Consider the following 23,295-nt stretch of genomic DNA (forward strand, 5'->3'; position numbering starts at 1 on the left):
TTATGGATATAAGGTAGATGCTTATTATTTACTCTTATCTTTCTCTCTCTTTCTCTCCCTCTCTGTCAGGTATGCTGTACATAATATTTCATTTGTCTTACAAATATTATATAAAATTACAGTCAATCACGGAGAAGTAACCTTGCTCACCGTCACTCCCACGTCGGAGTACATATACATACACACACACGCGCGCGCGCGCGCACGCACACACACACACACACACACACACACACACACACACACACACAACCTACGCGAACGCCGCGAGATACACACTCATATACACACGCGCACATATACAACAAGCATACACAAAGTAAAACGTTGTACAGGCTCGCGGACTAAATCGGTTAGACCTTCGAACTGAGAAGAAAGAAAAGATGTGAGAGCATATAACACGCTGCCCGCACGCTTACACACGCCTCGATACATTGCCGCACTCGCACGCAAGTGCGTTCTCTCGCTCTCCTCCTCCTCAACGCGTATTCTTAATCTCCGTCTAGTTTTGATCTGGACGCGCTTGTCCGCGTCGAATCGAAGACGATCGATTGTCTGCTCGCGGGAGACCGGAGATCGATCGTCCTCCTTCGCCGCGCGAGGAGGAAGCGAGGAGTTCAAGCCACCTCCTTCTTCTTCCGTTTCTTCATCCTCTTCTTTTTCTGTTCTCTTCCTCCTCCCCGTTATCCTCCTCCTGTGTCGGCCTTAACGATCGGTTATAAGGCTTTTCATCGCGAAGCGATCGGCTCGACAAGATCTCGCCCTGTGTCCGCGAACGCGAATCTGAGCCTTCATCTTTACGGCGCGTCTGTTCCGAACACGCTTCGATCCGTCGCGCTTTGGATTCTAATATCGACAACAAACCAAGAGGGCGGAAACACGCGCGCGCGCGAGAAGAAACGTCCTTTGTTCCGTCCGCGGAAATTGTTCTCGGAGACGAATAACACCCCTCTATGTACACCCACTCTTTCTCTCTTTTCTCTCGCCCGCGTATATCGTCGATCGCGGTGCTGAGGTATCAATTTCCGTGTAATTACGCGCGATTGCGACCGCTTGACAACCCTGCTCCCCGCGAGTGTCGATCGGCGCGAGTATCGATGGCCCTCGGGATGAAAGAAGAGGTGGGTGTGTTACGCGTCGTAAAACCGTAGTCCCGGTCCGTTTCACGCTATCTCGCCCACCATGATTCTCGGTTATTAGGGTGCGAACGCGCGCGGTCGGACGTAAAAAGGCAGGAAGAAAGAGAAAAAAGGACAGAGGCGAATAAACGAGCGAATGTGCGAAACATAGAGTTGAGTCTAGACGAAAGTTCGAAACACGATCGCGCGAGCGAATATTTCGACTTTATCCCTCGGTCCAGATCCACCGATTCCGCACACGAGTCCTCCTCGTCTAAATCGTAACGTCGCGATATAGTAAAAAAAATAACGATAAAGATCGCTTTCTTCATCTCAAGAATCGCAAAAATGAAGTGTACAGGAGGGGAGAGCAGTGCACTCGGCTGTTAATGGTTTATGCACATTTCCCTCAATGAATCCGCGGCGCTCTTGGTAGTCACAACTTGCGTCTGTGTGACGTCGGATGTCTCATGTATTGTCACTTCGACTTTTGTCGTAATAACGTTTATTGCGCGAACGCGTGAAACGCGACGTCTCTCAGTTGTGGCAACCTGGAGGGCTGCAACTTCAACGGCAGGGATGCGTCTCTAATAACCGAGTGTACAAGAGCGAGTGTGAAAATCGCGTGGGAAGAACGAGAGAACGGACGGCAAAGGACGATTCTAATCAGACTTCTAACGAGTCGAACGCGGCTGTTGTTCCGCTTCTCCGCCACCAGCTTCCTTCTGCCTCCTCTGCGCTCGCGCGCGTGTATCTTTTCTCCGAAATTACATTCTCCCGCTCTGCCCCCTTCCCCGCGTGAATAAAAGTCTATAATCTCCATCGTACACGTGATTCGCATCGTTCCTCGCGTGCCGTCGCGCGAGAAACGATGCTGTTCGTCGACAACTTTTCGCGAACTCCTACGATACGTAGATGTACACACGCGCACACATACATATATACATATATGTATATGTATATATTTATATCATTTTTATTTGTATTATTCGCGATATATATATATGTATATATATGTATAAATATATATATGTTCTCACACACACACACACACAGGCTCGCTCTGCGTCGAAAGGAAATAAACGGCATGTATTATACACGAGTTATCTTGCAAAAAGGAGCGCGTATAGATCTTATTCTTTTGTTGCTGTTGTTATTCTTAAGTGATTCTTTCCTTAGCGGAAATTAAGCCGAGGTCTAATCGTCGAAACATCCAATAACGCTGCGAGTCAAACGATTATAACGAGTAACGATACCTAATGAAATTTTCGCTAAGGAAGACTCATTCGTTCACAAGATCAGAGATAAACATATCGCTGTTAATATACACTCCCAGGGGTATATATGTGTATATACCCATGTGTGTAGTGTATAACAAGCAATATGTTCGTACACTTTATCTCGCTGTAATTCTTCTGAACATTAACGAAGGCGAATTAATCGAAAATATTTTAACTTTATTAAAGCGAATCTCTCTTTCTCTCTCTCTCTCTTTCTCCCCTTTCTCTCCTTTTCTCTCACATACATACAAGCACAAAATATAAAAAAAATATATATATATTTACCAATATCAAATATACTTTAATAACGATATCGATGATTCGAGGGAACGGCGGACGTCCTGCTCGGCTAATCCGTTTAGATTCACGCCAGGATACAAACGGGAAGACGCGTTAATATCGCGACATTTCAGCGCGCGATCACCGAGAAGTACATACTATCCCCTCGAGTCGCCTTCACTCGTCTCTCCCTCCTGCCTGACTTTGATTTTCTTTTCTTTTTCTTTTAAGAGGGTGATAGTTGGGACCTACATACGTCGACCTCGAGAAACCGCCCGTCCTCAAAACAGTCCGCGACGCGCTTACTGACGATCGTAAAACCCGTGTCACACTACGGATTGGAGATAGAGGGTTGCGAGTTGAAGATTGGAACTTGACCAATTGGATCTAAGCAGGCCAAGACCAAAGTGCATTGATTCGTCGAAATCTAATCTTCAATCCGCAATTCTCAATTTCCAATCCGTAGTGTGACACGGGCTTAAGGGATCGTGTCTACGATGCGATCGCAGTTACGTTTCTTGAATAACACAGCATTAGTTGTGAATCGTGAATCATGTATCTATTCCCTGCGCTTCATTGACAAATTCAATAGAACCTTTCGCTTTCCACAGATTTACGCGAAGAAGACAGATACATGATCGACTCGCGGACTAGCGCTACGACTTCAAGATGTAACTATAACCACGTCGTCCCCCAGAGCGACGAATTTTAACACGACGTGGGTCTTCGTCACGGTCGAAGGGGGACCGTCGTCACGAGGGAGGGACGCAATCGCGCGCGACGGGGGTGTCTCGGTTGCGAACGGGAATCGGACACACACGCAACCGCAGCCACTACCGTCAGCCACAACGTAAACACGCACGCAACACTTGCGGCAGCGAGCGTACTCTACCTATATTTGTAATAAGCGTATTTCGGAAATTCGGCCAGGTGCTATATCACCTTGTTCGTACATTGTTCCCCCGCGTTTCGGCGGTCACACGACGCGTCCGCTCGCTGCCGCCTCGATTCCCATATGGCCCGACGTAAGGTCGACGTAGGTCGCGATTGATTGTAGTGCGAGAGGAGCTGCTTCATCGAAACGAGTGATTCAGTGAGATGCTCATACACGGGAAAGAAGCAGAGGGAAGAGGAGGAGGGGAAGAAGGAGAAGGAAGAAGAGGAAAGCGGGAGAATCACTGTCGTCGTTGCAGCAGCTGCGGGGATGATATCGGTTGTGAGTTTCTTTTGCGGGACGATATTGTCATGAGAGAGTTGTTGCGCGCCGCCCTCGCGATTAATCGACTCTGTGTCTCTGTCTCTCTTCTCCCCCCCCCCTCTCTCTCTCTTTCTTCCATTCTTTTTCTCTACTACCCTTATCAGACGAGACACCTGCGGTCGTGAAAATCTCGAACGAGCGCGGCGGAGGTGTAGTATTTGGTGCGGGCTCTTAATTACTTCTAGTTAGACACGGTGGAAACCTGGATCACACCTCGCGCGTTGGTGCGCCGATTTATTGCAGATTTTTATTGTTCCACGGCCGTTCGAGATTTTCGCGGAACAAGGGGACCAGGGGGAAGCTGTGTGAGGAAGTTCCCCCTTTCTTAAACGGCGTCGCAGCTTGCGTCAGTCGCTTCGTACGACAATATTCGCCGAAGCACCTTTCCACGGTAGAAGCGTATGCGTTTTGCGTAAATGATTACTTTACATGTACAACGATAATTAGGTTTCCTTACGACTAACCCAGTTCTGTCGCGCCAAAGTATAACTCGTCGACTTAATATCTATTATGTAACCGTCGCTCGGTCCTTCTTTCTCTCTTTTTTCTCTCAGTCTCACTCACTCAAACACACACAGACATACATACACACTTTCGCTCTATCTTTCCTAATAAAATCCTCGAAGAATAGAATACTCGATTATATTATTATACCCACGACACGAGAAATAAATCAACAATCCGATATATCTCGATGCGTAACAAGACGGACTAGCCCACAAGAGAAAAAAAATAATAATAAAAGATCGTGGAAAATTAATCTTTGAGTCAACCGTGTGTTGGGAAACGCGGAGAGCAACAGACAGTCGCATCAAAAATTTTCTAATGTACACTCAGTCCCGCGGGTGCCTCACCGTTCGCGATAAATTGATGATTAATGGTTACTATAACTTATCGACACATTCGTTTCTATCTACGTGTTTCTCACGACTGTTAATTTAGAAAATGGGAAGTAGGTATCTTTTGGATCAACTAATGGCGATGAGAGACGCGCGTGACTGGAAACAAACGTGGTTGGCCGAACATTTTTAGTAATTGTCGATCTATCGAACAGTAAAGTATCCGCGGACTGAGTCCTTGCTAACAGATCGACGCTACTTACAAAGAGACACGACGTCATATTACCTATCTATCTATCTATCCCTCTCACTACCACCGCACTTCTAATTCCCGATTAATAAGTCCGACAATCGTCCGATTCTATCACTACTCGAGCGAGTCGATGGCAAAAGCAAGTGTGAGAGACATACTCCGGCTCGACATGTCGCGACAAGCACCGGTTGCATGCGGAGAAAAATCAGGAGATCACTTACTACTAACGTCCTCACGATACGCGCTGACGGTCGCCCGGCGTTAACCTCGATACTCCCGATATTAGTTTGAGACTTACGTTTTCGACGGACAGCAGAAAAACGCGAAGCGACGTGAATCAATGTGTAAACGGCGATTGCTCGGCTCGAGAAGATTGAAAATGGCCACGCAATGCATGCCAAAGACCGAAAATACGCATGGAAATATTGTCGCGGTCCGACAAGAACACTCTCTGTACAGTCCTCTCTCTCTCTCTCTCTCTCTCTTTCTCTTGCTAACAGACCGACGCTACCGGTCGAGATTCGGCGTCGCGCACGTCTTACATTTCGTCCTTCTCTTTCCCTCTGCTTATGTCACCAAATTTCTAATTCCCAACGAATAAACACGACAATCGTCCGACTCTGTCACTACTTGAATGAATCAATGGCAAGAGTAAGTGTGAGAGACACACGCCGGCTCGACGCGTCGCGATAAGTATCGGTTGCATGTAGATAGATATGAAGATAGATTACTTACTAATAAGGTCCCCACACACGATACGTCCCGACGATCGCACGTCGTCATCCTCGACACTGCCGACACTTGTTTCCCCGCGAGACTCACTTTCGACGGGCAAAAGACGCGCAAATCGCGGAGTGATGTCGATCGACGTGTCAATGGCGGCTGTCCGGCGCGAAAAGACCGAATATGCCCGCGCAAATGCTGTCGCGCCGCTACAACAGCGCCCTCTGCTCAGTCACGCGGCTTCGATCGATCGATCGATGTCGCCTTATCATTCGACAGATCGATTACTAAGCGTGCTCGACCAACTACACTCGTTTCGAGCTACGCGCTCCTCATCGCTACTAATTAATCCAGAAAATTCACGCTTTCTGAACTAATCTCGAGTTATGAGAAACGCACAGTCAAACACGAACACGCGGTTGGCTGAGAACCGAATGTATGTAATATACGACGGAGAAACCAGCGATCATGTAACACTCGCGATTAATAACACGAACGGAGGACGACATACACATGCTGGGGAGGAAGGGGCCCGGATCCGGCAGACGTAACGGGAATATATCATCGGCCGAATTAGGAAACGTCCCAACTTGAATTTTTGACGAGACACTCGCATTTCGCCCGACTTGTCCCGAGAGATTCTGCATCGTTCGGGAAATCTCCCGTAAAATTGGCATCTTGTGAGTTGAGAGGTTTTCTAATTTTTTCGACACGATATATCCTCCAGTGCACGAAATTTCTTCCGCTTAAGACCCTGCCGTGTCGCTCGAAGTCGTAAGCGTTTTTGCGCTCGTGTGCGCGCGCGAGCGAGCACGATGTCATGGTTTAGATGAGAGAAAGGTAACGTTACACATTTACAACACTACACAACTTGTCCACCCGGCCCTCGCGAAACGAAGAAGACGATTTCATAACGATTAAACGTCTTAGCGCTACACTCCGTAAAACTTATCGATCGTAAGAAGGCAATTTAAAGTCGTCTCGTTCCAGGGAACTATCTAAAACGTTTCGAGGACCGAGGTTTCAACGTGACAATAATCGCTTGGACATTCATCGTCGCCGAATCGATTGTTCTAAAAAGGACCAAAGAAAATCGAAGAAACGAATGCGTATACGGACAAAAGAAAATCGAAGAAACGAATGCGTATACGGGGTATGCGTAATACGGGGATGGGCTCCGCGAGCTGAGAAGGAGAAGATAGCGGAGTAGAATAATGCCGGTTTTTTCTATCTCATTCACATTCTTTCTGTCACTTTCTGTCCGTTGTTGCTTTTTCATTATTCGACTTAATACTAAGTTACTCGGATAAAAGTCGCGCGTGGTCCAGTACTCAGAGACGGGATTTAATTGAACGGAAAATGAAGTTTTTATCTCGTTATCGATTGCCGATGCGTTCACTTAAAATATTCATTCGTCGCGCAAACGTATCTACTATCGATCTACCCGAGAGGAAGGACAGAAATATTAATTCCATTCTTTCACAGAGCATACACACGAAAGCAATTAAAAATATAGGGCGCTTCATTATTAAAAAAAAACGGATAATGCACGCGACGTGTAAAAGAATATCGGATTGACGTAAGAACGAAAAATAACTGTACGCGGATCTTTGGTGAACGGACGCAGAACGGAGAATGTCTAAAGAGTATATGCGTGTTCCGGTGTGCAACGTCGTGATTGTACACATATTCAATACGGTGGGGAGAATACGCGGGATATAAAAATATACACACAGGGGGTCATTCCGATGCCAGTAACACGAATTCCGCGCTGTACGCCGCGTTTGTCGAAAATATCGCTACACCTCTCACGGTCGCCAACTCCGCGCTGCCCGAGTGGAGGGGTAGGGGAAGGGGGAAGGGGGGAGAAGGACGGGGTGGCAGGAAGAAACGAGAAGGCAGGTGAATTCGATTCACTGACCGATTCTATCCGGGATGATCATCATCAGGCGTAACTATTAATTCGCGGAGGGGAAATTCAATTAAGTTTGCGGTACGTAAGTGGGGAGCCTGATCTGATTAACCTTATTGGATAGAGACTTCTATTACGCCAGATCGAAATCTCTTTCGCCCCTTTTCTTTCTCCATGGTCGATTTCTCCGGGCGTTCGGACTGTCGCGAAGCGGCCACGAGTTACGAATTCGTTACGAACGGACGGCGGGAACAAAGGTGGTGATGGTAAAGCTACGAGGAGAAAAAGGAAAAGAAAAAAAAAAACAGGAAAGAGAGAGAAAAAGGAAAAGGAGAACAGTCGACCTCTAAGAAATCTATAATATAAGACACGTAGAACACATATACAGAAATTAAATATGAAATCTATAAAAAAGGTAAGAAAAAGGAAAAGAAAAATGCAATAAAATCCGGGCGAAGTAGCTCGATCAACCTCGCGCGCGAATTTGAGTATGTACATAAGTACTCGTATCTAATAATGTATGTCTGTATGTGCGTGTGTGTGTGTGTGTGTTTGTTCTTTCTTTTTGTTATTACTTGTGTTATGCATATGCTTAGGCGTTTCTAAACGCGAAAGGAAATGCAACAAATAAAGGTTGATTCGGCGAACCAAGACCGGCAGAGACCCGAGATTATCGACATGTAATTCCTACAACGAATATCGACAGTAGAAATATTATAATCTTGTTAACGCCTCTCGCGTAAATTTAACAATAATAACAGATTATTACGAAATCGTTATATTGCATAATATGTACAAACTACATTTTGGTTTCCTCTTTTTCTCTATCTCCCTTTGTCTCTCTCTCTCCCTCTCTCTCACACACAGGCGCACGCTCTCATTCATTCATTCATTCATACATGCACTCACTCCCTCACTTACACAGAACACATACACACACATTTTCTTTCTCTCTCTCTTTCTCTCTTGGTCGTTCCTCAAATCCCTGCGTCAGTACTTAGAAGACACCTTAACCAACTATTGTTTCATCGGAACAACCGTAACGGAAAACAATAAAACATCATGCAGGAATTCGAGGCAGACGATTAACGATTCTACTCGAAACGTGACAAGTAGATCCTATGGGAAGAGATGATTGAAGCGACAGATTTACTAAACGCTAGACAAATAGTTCTAAAGGAACAGGCGCATCCATGCGCACACAATATAAGTTAGAAAACAATTTTTTCCGTAAAAAAGGGGAAGAAATACATGTTTTTTTTTTTTCTTTTTACCGAGAATCGCGATAAAGAGGCAACGATAAATTATACACGTACGAGAAAGCTCTCCGACACTCGATCGTGAGGAAAATTACATTTTTTATGAACGTAAATTTGTAAAACGAGCATTTCGGTATGTGATTCTCTCAGTCTGACTTTGACGAAAGAGGAAATTTTTTAAAATACATGTAAAAGCGGCACGAGTTTTTTTCTTTTTTTAAAATATTTTCTATCTTTTTTTTCATCTTTTTTTTTCCTCGTTTCTTTAAAACGTGTAAAGCGGCGCGTAAGTAACGCTAATGTTTGACGATTGATTATGGACGAACGAAAGGTTGTGCCGAAATACTCAATGAATACTTATGCTTGCCTAAATACTCGATGAATACTTGACGAATACTTGATAAATATACAGTCTTTGAAAAGAGGAATGCATTGTGTGCGAATAAAATTCAGGTGGTGAAAGTAAAATTTGTGCGGTTCTCATTTCTCTCGCACGCACGCACTCACTCATCCATCCACCCATATACATATACACACATACATACGCATACACACCGATGGGATTAGCGTATCGGACATCTTTCTCTCTCTCTCTCTCTCTCTCTCTCTCTCTCTCTCTTTCTCTCTCTCTACTGGCTTCGACGACAAGAGAACGAAATTATTTCAGTCGCACAGTTAAACTTTTTTACGGAGTCAACAAATTACGAGAACTATCTAGAATTGCGTCTACTAATGAGTCAAAACACTAATGATTCGCTGAGTCACGAGTCATTTAGCAATCGGAGTCGTTGATTTTTTGCCCTAAGCACGACACCATCTCGCACCATCTTTCGCACTACTGTATCGTTTAGAACGCACGTAAAACGTTACTCGCGACCGATGTTTATACCATTACCATGTCCTCGTCAATATTCATAATCGTCGGAAACGAATTGTCTGCCGAACTCTGCCTTTGTATGGGCTTCTTCCTTACGAGTCCGTCTGTGATTAATAAAAGCAAAACCTTACTTACACCTAACAACCAATAGCTAACCACCTGTCTTCAATGTAAAGCAACTTTATCTTGAAAATAACGATTTCATCTCGAGTATGTTCTTAATCCTTAATGAACATGCTTCTATTTTCACAACTTGTGTTTCTTCGTTTATTCTCTCAGCTGTTAAGTTCTCAATAAAATAATACGTGAAACAATCCAAAAAGTGCTGTATTTTATCAATCTTCCAAGAAACAAAGCGCCGCATCGTTATAGCAAAATATTCAGCTAATCACTCGTGATCAAATGTTTAAAAAGTTACTCACCAGCGGAAGGCGGCAGAAGATCGTCGAGAGATCCGTCGTCTAAATCTCCTGACATGAGAAGATCATCGTCCGAAGAAGCCCTCGTTAAACTAGGTAGAGTAGATGTCAAGAGAGCTTTTTCCTTCTGAATCTCTTGTATGTGGCCGACGAGCAACGCCTCTTCTTCGTCCCCTCGATCTCTGTCGCGATCCATTGCACCTACTCTTCCCGCAACGCTCGGGATAGCCGCGTTTAATTCCTCCGGACTGAAGATCTTGGACGATCGTAGACTAGACAGTCTATGGGTCGCCGTGTGACAGGCGGACTCGAGAGTATTAATGTCCGCTAACGTCGCCCTGACGACCCGCAATTTCTCCTGCACGATCGTCTCGACGCAACGCGTCTGTCTACCTACGTCTTGAAGGGAGTCTTGCGCGGGCAACGTCCTGTTCGTCCGGAGGATGCACGGTGCGAAGACTATGGCCAGAGCTGACGGCGACATTCTGTTGTCCACCTCGTGTCGCGCTACTCGCGCCAGATGGACGATCAGGCGTTCCATCAGATCGAAATTTGGCTTCGGTAACTTCTTCAGTATGGCGAAGAGCGTGCTGATCCTGTCATGCGGGTCCGTCAAGTTGGCCGCGTGCAGGAAGTCGTCGTAATACTCGTAGGTCAACAGCGGCTCTGGCATGTCTCTGAAGAAGCTCTTCAGCACTGCAGCTAGCACATGCACTTGATAGTTTTCGAAGTCCACTTTCTCCAAATCGCCTTCGTCCATCTTCATTTTGAGCTCCCTCACTTTGGAACTGACGCCGCTCTTTCGGTATATTCCCTCGGTGTAGAGACCGTGCATCTCGATCGTCGTGATCAGACGGTCCACCACGAGCGGCACTTTACCGTCACCGCAGTCTAGTTTGTACAGAGGTACACCGAACACCTTACGCGAGTTGCTTTCGGGTATCGAACCTTCCTTGCCACACTCCGCCGCCGCCTTCATGTAGCATTTTTTATGACATGTCAGTTTGCAATCTGAAAGTGGAGAACATTTATAACAATCGTTGTTGAGATCGTTAAAGAGGAAAGTATATATACTTATATTGTTCAGTTAAGTTTACTTACTTTGGCAAACGAGTCCTCGCTCGATCGGCCACATGAAAAAGGACGTGCAGACCTCGCAAGCGGTTGGTATGTTGATAATAGTCAATTGGAACATGTGATTGCCGTGCCGTATGGGTTCCTCTTGTTTCCGCTTCTTCTCCTTCTTCCGTTTGCTTTTGCTTTGCTTTTCGGGGGCTTCGGTTTTAACGATCGTCATAAATTCATTCATGAAGCCTCTGAATGCATTCACACCCATCGTTACCGGGAAATCCTCCCTCGTGTTCTCCTGCTTGCAGACGGTTTCCATAACGTGAAGAAAGTTGGCGATCAAGTCGGTATACTTGATGTTGCCCTCCACGCCTTGTTGATGAATGGCGACGCTGTACGTGATCACCAGGTCATCCTTGAACTTCCTGAGAGCCTGCTTGAAAACGCGGTCTACTTCGCTTGGCTTCCGTCCCTCCTCTTGTCCTTCCATTATGTAGATCTTTTTGGTAATGAAGTCTTGCATCAGTGCCAACTCCTTCGCATCGGAGATGATCTTGTCCGTGCTGTCGGAGAAGGCAGAGGTGCCGGTCAAACTGAATTTAGACGCCACCGTTTGCTTCGTAGTGTCGTACGGTGTGCGCGGTGGTTTCCTGTTTTTCCGTCTGTTAGGTGTATTGGCCGATATACACGGCATCTTTAGCACTCCGCCGTTCTGGATGCATTTCACATGATAGAGTTGCTTGCAGTCGATACATTTGTAACCCTGCGTCACGAATGCGTCCATCTTCTCGTAGCAACACACACATACGTCGTCCTTCGCGAATCTCGCGACTTTCCTAAAGCGATGACCGGCCAGAGTGAACAGATTGCCCTTCCATTCGAGAAGGTTCATGCTGGGCGTGAGTTTCATATCATTGGGACTAGTGTCCGATCCTATCTTGTCTTCGCTCAGGCCCGAGATTTTTGTAGCCGGATCCGAGTTTCGTCTTCGTAACTCGAGAGTCGTAATCGCGTTGGATCTCATGCGTTTACCAGGTTGTTGTCCCTTGTACGTAGCCTCGTTCTTATTGATAGGCCAGTCCGTGACGGACCTGGACGTAGCTTCGTGTGGGTAATCTTTCCGGGACCACACATGCGACGTTTTGTTTAGGTCGCTCTCTTTGATCGTACCGAGGAACAGATTTCGCGTCTCGGTGTTCGCCTCGGACACGCTCTCGCCCATGGATCGACACTGGACCTCCCTCGATGGTCTGTTTCGCCTGGCGCTTCTCACCGGCACGTCCGGCTCGTGTTTTTCCTTCAATCGCGAGTTCTTTTCCTTCGGGGATGAACCTCTCAATAGAGAGCTTTTTAAAGCGCTGTCTTCGACATCCACCTTCGCCGCGGTGTCTCCTTCCGAATTTTGTCGCCGCAAGTAACCGAGATCCTTAACGTTCTTTATAGGTCCGTGCATATGATCCCGCTTCGCCGGCGATATCGGGACGTTCTCCGTTCTTTCGTCAGGTACGCTATTGTCACTGAGTCTACGCTGTTGTCTGGCACTCGCCAAGCTCTCCATTTGTGAGAAACGATCGCTCGTATCGAGCTTGACGTTGAAATTCGCCGCTTCATTCGGCTTCTCTTGCTGCCGAGCTGGCTCGAACACGCTATCGGTAACGCTCTTGTAGTGAGACACGTTCGGGGAACGTGTGACGGTCGCTTTCGGAGGTACCAACATGAAATAATCGCCATAATTGGCGGACGAGTAGTCCACTCTGCGGCGCCAAATTTCTGAACTCGGACTATGCGTTAAGTTCACGTTGGCGGAATGATATTTCATGTCGCGTGAACTGTGGAACGGCGGACTGGTGTTGAAGACCGGCGGGGCGCTCTGCACATTGAGAGTCTCGCTCTCGGTCTCGCCGTCGCTATATCCTGTCGAGGAACTGTCGGTTCTCCTGCTAACCGAAGAGAGTCGACTAGAAGCGTTTATTAGATTCACATTCGACGCGACTACTGGCGAATGGTCGCCGCGTTTTGTCCTTGTACTCGGTATCGGTTTCGAACTCGAGTTGTCCTGTGATTCGGAGCTGTTAATGCTAGCTTGAGATTCGTAACTCCTCAGGCTCGTCAGACTTTCCAGACTGCTCTTGCGTTCCGCGATTTCATCAGAATGATACGTTTCCGTACTCTTCAACGTTGGTTCGTGTAGAATTCGCTTGTTTGGTGTGAGCTTCCGTTTGGAATATGAGATGCTCGTATCCACTGCGCTTTCTCGAGGTACGTTATCGCCCCTGCAAGCAGATCGATATATCTTGCGGCGGTTCTCTCTCTGGCAATCGTCTGTGAAATTTAGAATTTCGACACCTACCTTGCTGACGTCAATCGGTTCTGAGATTCTATTTTCCGAGGCGACACGCCATATTCCGTCAGACTGCGATCTTCCGTGAACGATCTGTATATTAAAAGAGAAAAGATAATAATAACGATAAAAATAAGAAAAAAGAACTTTCCACATTACGCGCAATTTATAAACGTCACTTACTCTTCGCTGTCTCGATCTTTGGCGCACACTTTGTGGTCATATATGAGATGGTGGTAACAAAGCTCCTTGTACTCTTGAGGTTCTTTGATTTCCTGAAGCTTACCCGGCCTTTTTTGCTTCTTTAATTCATTGAACCTCTTCCTGGCATTGTTGCCTCTGACATATGTTTGGAAAGTAATCACGCACAACTTGAGTTTCTTAAACCAACTGTGCTGTTTGTACATTCTCCAAGCAGTCTGTATGTGCAACGCCGCTTCAGTTCTCGCGCGAATCACTTGAGCGAGTCTCTGCGCGGTGACCATTCTCCAGAAGGATTGTATTTGCACGACGGCATTCTTCAGCCGGAGGAATTTCCTCCTCTCCAAGCAGGCGCGGAACCATTTCTGTATCGTGGTGATGCTCGTTATGATTTGTTGATGTAGCTCAATGTCTAGTTTGATTTTTTCGGATTCTCTAAGGAAGACTTTTGTAGTGCCCAGTTGGTAATTGTCCCGATTAAGATTGAGAGTGAACAAGAAATCCCTCACGTCGGACTGTGAGCTCAGAAGACCTTTGGGAAGCAGCATTCGATACAACTGTATGAATTCCTCGTACGTTAGTCGCACGTTGAAACCAGCCTGTCTTATTCTGACAGTCTCCAACATTCCCGTGTAGCGCAACTGTCGTTGCACCGTTTCCTCGTCGAATTCGTTCGGTACTTTATTAGCATTGCTTTTGATACACCTGATGAAAAAAGGATTAGCTTGATTCAGAGTATCCATCAGGCTATGTAAACTCTGCTGGAATTGTGCAGATACGGTCATGGGCTGTTTCCTGGCCTTTCCGGGCCCGGTGCCATAACTCTGAGTCCTCCCGGCGAGTGTCTTCACGGTTTGTAGATTTTTCAAACCCTTTTTGCCGCGTTCCCTTGGCCGGAAAGATTTGTTTTTCCTGTAAAAGTTTCTGTGCTAAAATACGTAACGATCTCGATATCGCATGACCTATCGTGTCCCTTCTCCTGTTATCATGTTTCTCTACGTTGTCACTTTTATTCGTGACATATCACACAATATACTCAATATACGTATTAATATATACATGATAGTTTATGTACATGTACGTATTTTGCACACAGGAGGAGTCACACTCTAGTCACATTCTGCTATTGCTAATGGTACGCATTGAAAATATGTATCTAATATACAAGATAGAATACAAGATAATAGAAAATTGGCAGAGCATGATTCGATACAGTAGAAAATAATCTCATCATGATAAGAAACATAGCAAGCTCAACTATACTCCAATATCCGATAGACAAACATTGTTATGATATAAATAAAATGTTAATGCGGATCCTTATAGAGTTATTAATTCGTGATTAAAATAATACAGTTATTTCATCGGTCAGTGTTACGTTTACACCGTGTATTACACACAAGTATAATCGCATAATCGTAACAGCAGCCAGTACGTACTCTACATAAACATGTGCGTATTTTGTCAAACTTGTTACTTCTGTCGAAACTACCGTAAAACACATAGCATGCAGCAGTTATCGTTCAAATGGCGTATCGAGAGCAAAACTGCACAAAATCGATAAACTATAGATCTAATGACAAGTGATCTTACGATGAGATATGGAGTAAGGTTTTCTAGAAAGAAAGAAAGAAAGAACAATGCAGCGATAATGTCGTTGAAGAAATTAAGAGAAAGAGGTGAGAATAAAGCCACGGTACAGTTCTGCATATTAATTGCCTACGAAAATACTATTACCTACAAAAAGGAAACCCATCACCATCCGATATATCGCTATTGCGAGCGCATATACTATCTTGGCTCTTTTTTTTTCGTAAAGAACAGTAAGATTTCTGTAGCTTAAGAATACATTGTTAATTGAGTATCGAGTAGATACGTTTTACATACATGACGATCTGATTAGCGCGTTCCATGACGTTCGCTTCGTCTTTTGGAAGCACCCTCTCTAGCGGTGTGTGAGTATCTCGTCTGAATTTATTATTACTATGGGGTTGGTCTTCCCTGCCCCGTATTACGTAACCCTTCGCCGATGTAACGTTCGACGGGTGTTGCGTCTGATTAATGTTTCTAAACTGTGGCCACGATAGGCGATTGTTGTTTATATTGTCGTTGTTTTCAATTTGTATAGGAGGTAATGTGGCGGAGGGAGCGGTCGGTGATAAGCATACACTGCGCTGCTTCTGATAACTCGGCGGGCGAGTGTGTTTGTGCGAACTGAAAAATTCTCTGATCCTTAGTTGTCTCGTCGAGATCGACGATATCTCTTACGATTAATTTAACTAAGTATCATTTAACAAATAGAAATGTATCTCTGGTACGCTTCTTTTCTAACGGCTTTTCGATTGTACCGAGCTTTATACTAGTATGATATTCACGAAGAATGTATTGTCGATTGATGAATGATTCAAATATAAAAGGAGAGAGTTGAGATAGATAGAGATGATTGCAACATGAACTGTATATAGAACATAAACTTGGTCTTGCGTCATGAAACATGCCCAAGTACAATAGCAAGAAGAGCATCGTAAAATGGTAGAATGTAATAATCGTATAGCGAATATGTTATGAGAATATTGCATTCTAATTACGGCTAAAACACGAGAGGTGCAAACATAAATCTAAATAAAACCTGTAGACACACAGAATTGGAGTAGAAAAAAATACATATATATATATATGTATGGATTTACAAATTTTTTATGTAGTTTATATACGGATATGTTTCGCGATTATTAAGTTATCCAAAATTTGGATTGACTGATCTTTAATATACACTACTATGGTACGATGTTGTAAATCCATGGGACGCGTCAACAAAATGTAACATTTGCCAAAATGACACATACAGTGGATCAAAAGACCACTTACGCAATTCGGTTAATAGTTAGATTGACGGCCGACAACGTCACAAGATGGCTACAAAGGGACAAAAGACAATATATGGCCAATATAAATATAATAAAATATTCGCCTTAATTTATAGAACACAAAAACTTCGTCAGCGTGATGCATGTATTATTGACGCACAACGTAGATTCATACTCTGTATTATATATAGGTGAGACAATATACAGATCAAACATATTCAAGAAACAAGCGCAACAACATCAGCACTTCCTTCTTACAGTTACCAATGTAATACTAATATATGTTGCTCTGTTATATAGGTTACAGGTGGAAGCGTTCGATACTTTCTCTTATTACCGTTCATATATAGAGAAAGAGAGATACTATTAGAATAGAAATATCAATAGAAAATTCAAATGTTACCTTATCAAGTTTTCGTTGGGCGTTCGGTATCTATTTTGTACGGACGTCTTGTTTCCGTCAACTGAAAGGAAAAGAAAAATATCTATTTATTAATTCTTTGCATTAATCGAAGAACATTAGCTGATGCAACTCGTACCTCTGCCGTGCCTGTGCGCTCGACCGGCTTCTTGAAATGCAAAGTGAGCGCGAAAGAAAGCTCGCAGTATGGCCCATCTGAATACGGCAACCGGATCGGCTCCAACTAATTCTCGCACGAAAGCGAGAGAAGAGTTTTTCAGAACTCCAACTACACCATCGGGTCGCATTAAGTCTAGATTCTTTTCTCGCATATTGGAGGCTTGGTACTTAACCGAGCCGGCATAATGACGTACCACGAACGCCGCTTCTCGGCGTTGCGGCGCCTCGTAGAACGGATTTTCTTTATGTACAGTATTAAATTTTTGCAGCAACGTCTCGTTTGTAGCGCCAGGAAAGCTGCGAAATAATATCAGATATTCGAAATATGTTCTATAAAGTTTAAAGTATACCTGGATCGCGTGGTACTGACTTGCACTGGTCATCGAGAAGACACAGGAGACCATTCGGTTTTCCCTCGATGAGATTGAGACATCCAGAATTGTCACTATATCCTATGTCTGTCCATCTGATGCCCTGCTTGCGATACTCTCGTTGCTCGTATTGGAAAACATGTTGATTGAAATAATGCTGCAGCTGTTCGTTCGCATAATTGATGCACAGTTGTTCGAAACTGTTGCAAGTTTTGAAATCCTCAAAGCCGAATATATCTAACACACCTATACTATTGCCCTGATGATCCCTAAGGGTGTCCTTTTTAGAAAGCAATGCATGGTTCACCTACAAGCAAAATATCAATAATTTTCTACATTACATGATTAATGTGAAACGTTTGTTTTCGCAGATAAAATCGTTACCTGCAGGACGATCCAATCGAACAGAGCTCCGTACAGACACTTCGCCATGGCGTCACGTGCTGCGATTGCTTCGGGAAGCCTATAGTTAATAACTAGAGTCTCTCCAGAGGCTCTCGCACGTTTGGCGGTAAGTGCGGCCAATAGAGTTTCTTGCTTCACTCTGAGAAGTTCCGATATCAAAGCGACTACTTCTGGATTCTTAACGCCTACAGCCTCGTCATGATGATGATACGACTTTCTTGGGTGAAACTCGACATTACCTGAATAAAAAAAAATGTAGTATTAATTCGGGTATATGTTGCCGCAATTATTCGGTAATTACCCAGCAGAAGGACCGCCGACAGAACTGCAAACAGTCGCCTCTGTTTCTCCGCCGTGAAGCCCACCATCTCCATGGACTGTTTCAATCTCGAGAATTCGTGCCGCTCGTCGATATTCTCCAGTCCGTAACAACCACTTTTATTTAAGTAATTATACCGATCACAGCTCTCCAAGTGCAACAGCTGTTTTTCTTGCTCACTCGCGCCAGCCAGTAGGTAGTAAAACACGTGATAATTTCTTTCATTCCGTCCCTGAGAGACAATCCTTGATTTCTCCAGGAGATACTTCTGAACCACAGCGCTGTAAAATGCATTTAGAAGGTCATCTTCCGTCTTTGCCGCGCCTTACACTTGGAGCATGTATTTTGTCATATACACAAAAAAATATATACTGCATTCAAGTAAATGTTATTTGTTCCAAATGTTTTATAAATTTATATATCTGCAAATCTATCAAAAGTCCATCATGAGAAACATACCCATGGACCATTCCATTTTCCTTGTAGTTTACTTGGATAAACTTGCCGAAGCGACTGCTGTTATTGTTGTGCGCGGTTTTTGCATTACCGAACGCTTCCAGGACAGGACCGGCGCTGAGTATCGTCTGTTCCACTCCGCTGCCGTGCGAACCTTTCTGACTGAGCGCTGTCAAGTGATGTAACAAGAAGTTCGTCGATTCCGTTTTACCGGAACCACTCTCGCCGCTAATAACGATGCACTGATTCTTTTTCTCCTTCAGCATACAATGATAAGCTGCATCAGCTATGGCAAATATATGCGGAGGTATGTCTGGCCCTAATCTTCTGTTTTGATATAGTTTCACGTATTTCGGATTGTAAATAGGATAAAATTTGAACGGATTCAAGGCAATCAGTATGCTGCCAACGTAAGTGTATATGTTGCCAGCCAGAAACCTGGCTCTCAGGTTATCCAAGAGAGTTTGTTCGTTCAGATCTGGAAGCTGACACAGATCCGGGTACTCTTTGTCGCGTGGTTGATAAAGGAATCTGTTGAAATAGTCCTTCAGTAGTTGAGGGTCCATAGGAAATCTACTGTCGGACCACAAATAGTCCGGCTGCTTCTTTCGTAAGTAAAACCTGCAAGTATATGGTTGAGGTGATTGTTTTGTGAGGAATTGGTTTTAAGCGATACAATCATGTTATTGTGTCGAGAGAGTGTGATAGAGACCTGTAGTATTCCTGTTGAGCGGCATTTTTCGGCCACAGTAACATGAGCGCTACGGGACACTCGGTAGGACCAAGTCGTCTTTCTTTGCATTCCTGTCCAACAGAATTTCCTACTACTTCCGCTAACTCATAGCCATTCGAAACAGAAGCGTCAACTAATCCGAGTCTTTCGATAATACATTCCACTATCTCGGCCGATGAAGTTTGCTTCGTGGCTTTGATGGATAGTGCCTCATATTCAGGGCTCCATTCACCCACAAATACTTGCACTACTCCAGACCCACAGTTGTCCATCTTTATAACCCTAAAATCGCAATTATAAGGATAGAACAATGTTCTCCAAAAGTGAAACTGAAACATAACTCAATAATGTACCTTGTATCTGTGAGGGTTAACAAGTATGTCCTCTATCATCTATACAGTATTTCAAATATGTCACCTCTCTTACTGCTTCTTGCTTACTCGTTATGTACAACCACTGATTTAAGCGTTTAAAATAATTATTATACATTTTGTTTCACAAATTTGCGATATAATATAAGATGTCAGTGTTTATGATTATTTACACGCATCAGTTATACTATATAGCATCCGCTGTAATTTATATTGTACAATTTGCTCTTGCCAAAAATACACTCGCAGCTGGTCAGGTCTCAATAGTCAATCAACCTTGTTATTATATTTATTATTTAAAGTTTTAAAAAATAAATCTGCGTGACAAAATAAAAAGTATATCTCTTCTCTGGTCGTAAAGCATATTAATAAGAAATTGTAAAGCCCTTCCAAATTATTCCTAGGTCCTTCTTAAGTCCGTTATAGAATAGTGCACAATTCATATGACAGAATATCATAGAGTATTCCAACCATTGGTTAATAATTATTAGAGTAGTAAAATAGAGTCGTTAGAATTATATCTTTACTCTCCTTTTAGATTTATAGATTCAGTCAATTTCATAGGTCCTTGTTCCTGATTTGTTCATTAGGAGTTAGGAGTATTTTTACAGCTATAGAATAGCCTGTAGTTTGAATATCATGCGTTTAATGTGGTGGACTGTCCGTTAGAATCTTCCTGACAGCCATTAAATTATTATCATCACGACATTCACTGAACAGATGACAAGTGTGGGTGTGCTATTGTTGGCAGGCAGTAACTTAGTTTCCTTGTTCTGACAAAAATCCAAGGTCTTCACAGCGCATTGTAAACATTCTCATGCCTCTTGAGTATTTCAGCATATTTATTGCGACAGTTTACAGTTGTGGGGCTGTGTATCATTTCCATGTATTGCACAAAGCTTTTTCTAAATCAGAAAGATGTTCTATCTGAAAAAAAAGGTACACATGAATGTATCAGTCACAGGCCATAGGAGCAGTGAGTTGTTTGCATAAAAAATAAGCACTGGACCGTGCTGTGGACGTTTAATATCATTTATAGATTCAATACATTCAAGTGTATGTGTGCGCAGTCGGAGTATTTCAAGCGTCTAAATAACGTGGAAGTTGAAACTTTAAGTTAATATAGGAAAGGATCGGTTTACACGTTAAATAAACCAATTCTGAATTTAGACGCGATATATAGTCTCCCTCTCTTCAGCTCTCCATATAATAAGAATGGGCAGAACGAGTGCATTGCATTTCTATTTTAAAGCTCGTCAAGATAGAACGCACTTTGAATTATATGGGAGGGAGTTATTGAAAGCAGGCTATTAAAGAGCAGAGGCGGGGATAAATATAATTTCGTGTATATCAATCGCGATCTAACCGGCGGTGAATCTCGCGACTTCGACTCTTCGTTGGTTGCGCGTGTTTCCTAAAGTCAGCCGAATTTAAAAATATCCAATTTCTGCCCCCGAGACTCGTTTTTCCGGCTGCTTCGCGCTCACAAATAACCGCTACTCTGTCTCTCGCTCCCCCTTGCGCGCACCCGACGACGACGACGAGAAAAACACCGTTCGCTCCGGAATAAAAACAACGTTCGGCCGTCGCGGTCCAGGGACTCTCGAATTGATCACGCCTCGCTCCTATACACAAAGGGTTGCACGCGATAAGCAAGCGTCATACGTATTTGCGATATGCTCTGTCCGCGTCTCGAGCGAGAGTTGACGGCTGACACTCGCGGAAGGGAGATTGTCTCGTCGAGTTGCAGTCATGCAGTCAGTACGGTCATGGACCATGCCGCCAATCAGGGTCTGCCCGGGACGCGAGCATAAACGTCAACACGATAAACCGGGCTTTAAGTCGGTAGGAATTCTCGACGAACGAGCAAGCGTGAGGCACGGCACGATGCGCGATATCACCGCGAAGGAATGTATATCGTTGCGAGATACGTGCTTGCTTACTTGCGTGCGTGCGTGCATGCGTGCTCGTTTGTTCGTTCGTTCACTCACTCACTCACTCACTCACTCACTCACTCACTCACTCACTCACTCATTTACTCACTCACTCACTCACTTACTCACTCACTCACTCACTCACTCACTCACTCACTCACTCACTCACTCACTGACTCACTCACTCACTCACTTGCGTGCGTGCGTGCATTACGCGCGGACCCAGAAGGCGTCCGCTCGCTCTATGGTCTCGGAATACTTTGGCAGAGTTACCTTCTCCGAGGGTCGTGGGGTTCACGCAGCGACGCATCATCCTCTGGTAGCGAGCGGATTCGTGTGCACTCGGACATGCTGCTGCGGGCAGAAGCCCGCCGCGTGAAAAGGCTGCCGTCTGTCCTCGGAGCCCGACGATCTCTCTCTTCCCTTTCGCATCCGCTTCCAGAGTCTCGGATCTCGAGATCTCTCTCTCTCTCTCTCTCTCTCCCTCTCTCTGTCGCTCCTCCGGACTGCCCGTCTATCTATCTCCCTCTCTCCTTTCCGTTCTCTCTCCTACTCCCGTGTGCACCGAAAGTCGCGCGCGCGAGAGAGAGAGAGAGTGAGAGACCAACAACCGTGATTCGATTTGTCCAATCTCACGATCAGCTCGCACCACGTAACCGCGATTCCGTCTTCCTCGGCCCAGGCGGACGGCGGAGAGACACGCGTGCACGTTACAATACGGGCGGGTTGACACTTCGGTAAACACGCGTCGATCGGCACACACCACTCGCGGATCCGCACGCGCAACCGGCCTGGCCGCGACGCGCTCCAAATCGCGGGCGATTCTTTCACTGCCGCGCCTCGCGTAAAGCACGTTCCGCCGCGCTAATTAACGCACGATACCGACGGCACGGATGACGGGCCCTTGCCCAGTTTATCGTCCTTCGTCTCCGCACGGGAACCTGCGTCCCGATACGTCCACCATTTCGATTTTTACGATCACGTGGTACGCGCCGACGTGCGACGATTGGTCGCGCGAGCGCGGCGACGTGACCAGTCGCCGATGCACTTCTGCCATTCGAACGGACGATGCCTTTGGAGCCGTCTGTCGCTGACACGGCGAAGCCTCAGGCCGCGAGATCCCGTCACTTCTCCGTCGCTCCGGCGCGACTCTCACGCGCGACTTTCCCGGCCTGTTCGTCGTGAGCCGAGTGTCAACTACCGTGGTCGCTGATTCCGCGTCTTTCTTCGCCGGACACGTCATTGAGTCGATACGTAATTGTCATCGACTCCGATATCGCGGGTATATACACACTGATACGTCATGACGTCGTTATCGACTCGAAAGTAAACGGATGACGCCAGTATTTGGCGCGCGCAGGCGCACGGTAATGTCCTCTGGCGCTCACTCTCGAGCCAAGATCCCAATTACCGACGGATCAGAGTCGACGAT

General features: G+C 45.1%; 1 protein-coding gene across 3 annotated transcripts; it reads right to left on the reverse strand.

Moving 5' to 3' along the window:
- Positions 1-23,295, reverse strand: LOC116842855 (unconventional myosin-IXa-like). Of its 3 annotated transcripts, none has more exons than XM_032812616.1 (15): positions 22,137-23,295; positions 19,912-20,856; positions 19,538-19,840; positions 18,829-19,446; positions 18,352-18,650; positions 18,030-18,289; positions 17,645-17,952; positions 17,234-17,571; positions 17,098-17,158; positions 15,715-16,041; positions 13,810-14,739; positions 13,636-13,719; positions 11,319-13,558; positions 10,221-11,228; positions 1-9,902 (listed from the first exon to the last, which is right to left on the reverse strand). In XM_032812616.1, exons 3-15 carry the CDS (start codon positions 19,828-19,830, stop codon positions 9,805-9,807), a joined length of 6,864 nt encoding a protein of 2,287 aa, XP_032668507.1. In that variant the 5' UTR covers positions 19,831-19,840; positions 19,912-20,856; positions 22,137-23,295; the 3' UTR covers positions 1-9,804. The 3 variants fall into 3 exon arrangements, with proteins under 3 accessions (XP_032668507.1, XP_032668508.1, XP_032668509.1); XM_032812617.1 differs by lacking the exon at positions 15,715-16,041 and adding an exon at positions 16,696-16,743 and having other exon boundaries at positions 22,137-23,294; XM_032812618.1 differs by lacking the exon at positions 15,715-16,041 and having other exon boundaries at positions 22,137-23,293.

Source organism: Odontomachus brunneus, unplaced genomic scaffold (genome assembly GCF_010583005.1).
Source record: "Odontomachus brunneus isolate Ranch 3 - 2012 unplaced genomic scaffold, Obru_v1 Obru_scaffold_027, whole genome shotgun sequence".
NCBI classification, from domain to species: Eukaryota; Metazoa; Arthropoda; class Insecta; order Hymenoptera; family Formicidae; genus Odontomachus; species Odontomachus brunneus.

Coding starts and splice junctions, on each gene's coding strand:
- LOC116842855 (XM_032812616.1), bottom strand. CDS start 19,830: ATGGACAACTGTGGGTCTGGAGTAGTGCAAGTATTTGTGGGTGAATGG. Junction 14,740..15,714: donor CGCGCTAATCAGATCGTCAT/GTATGTAAAACG, acceptor AAACTTTTACAG/GAAAAACAAATCTTTCCGGC. Junction 13,720..13,809: donor AAAGATCGAGACAGCGAAGA/GTAAGTGACGTT, acceptor TTTAATATACAG/ATCGTTCACGGAAGATCGCA.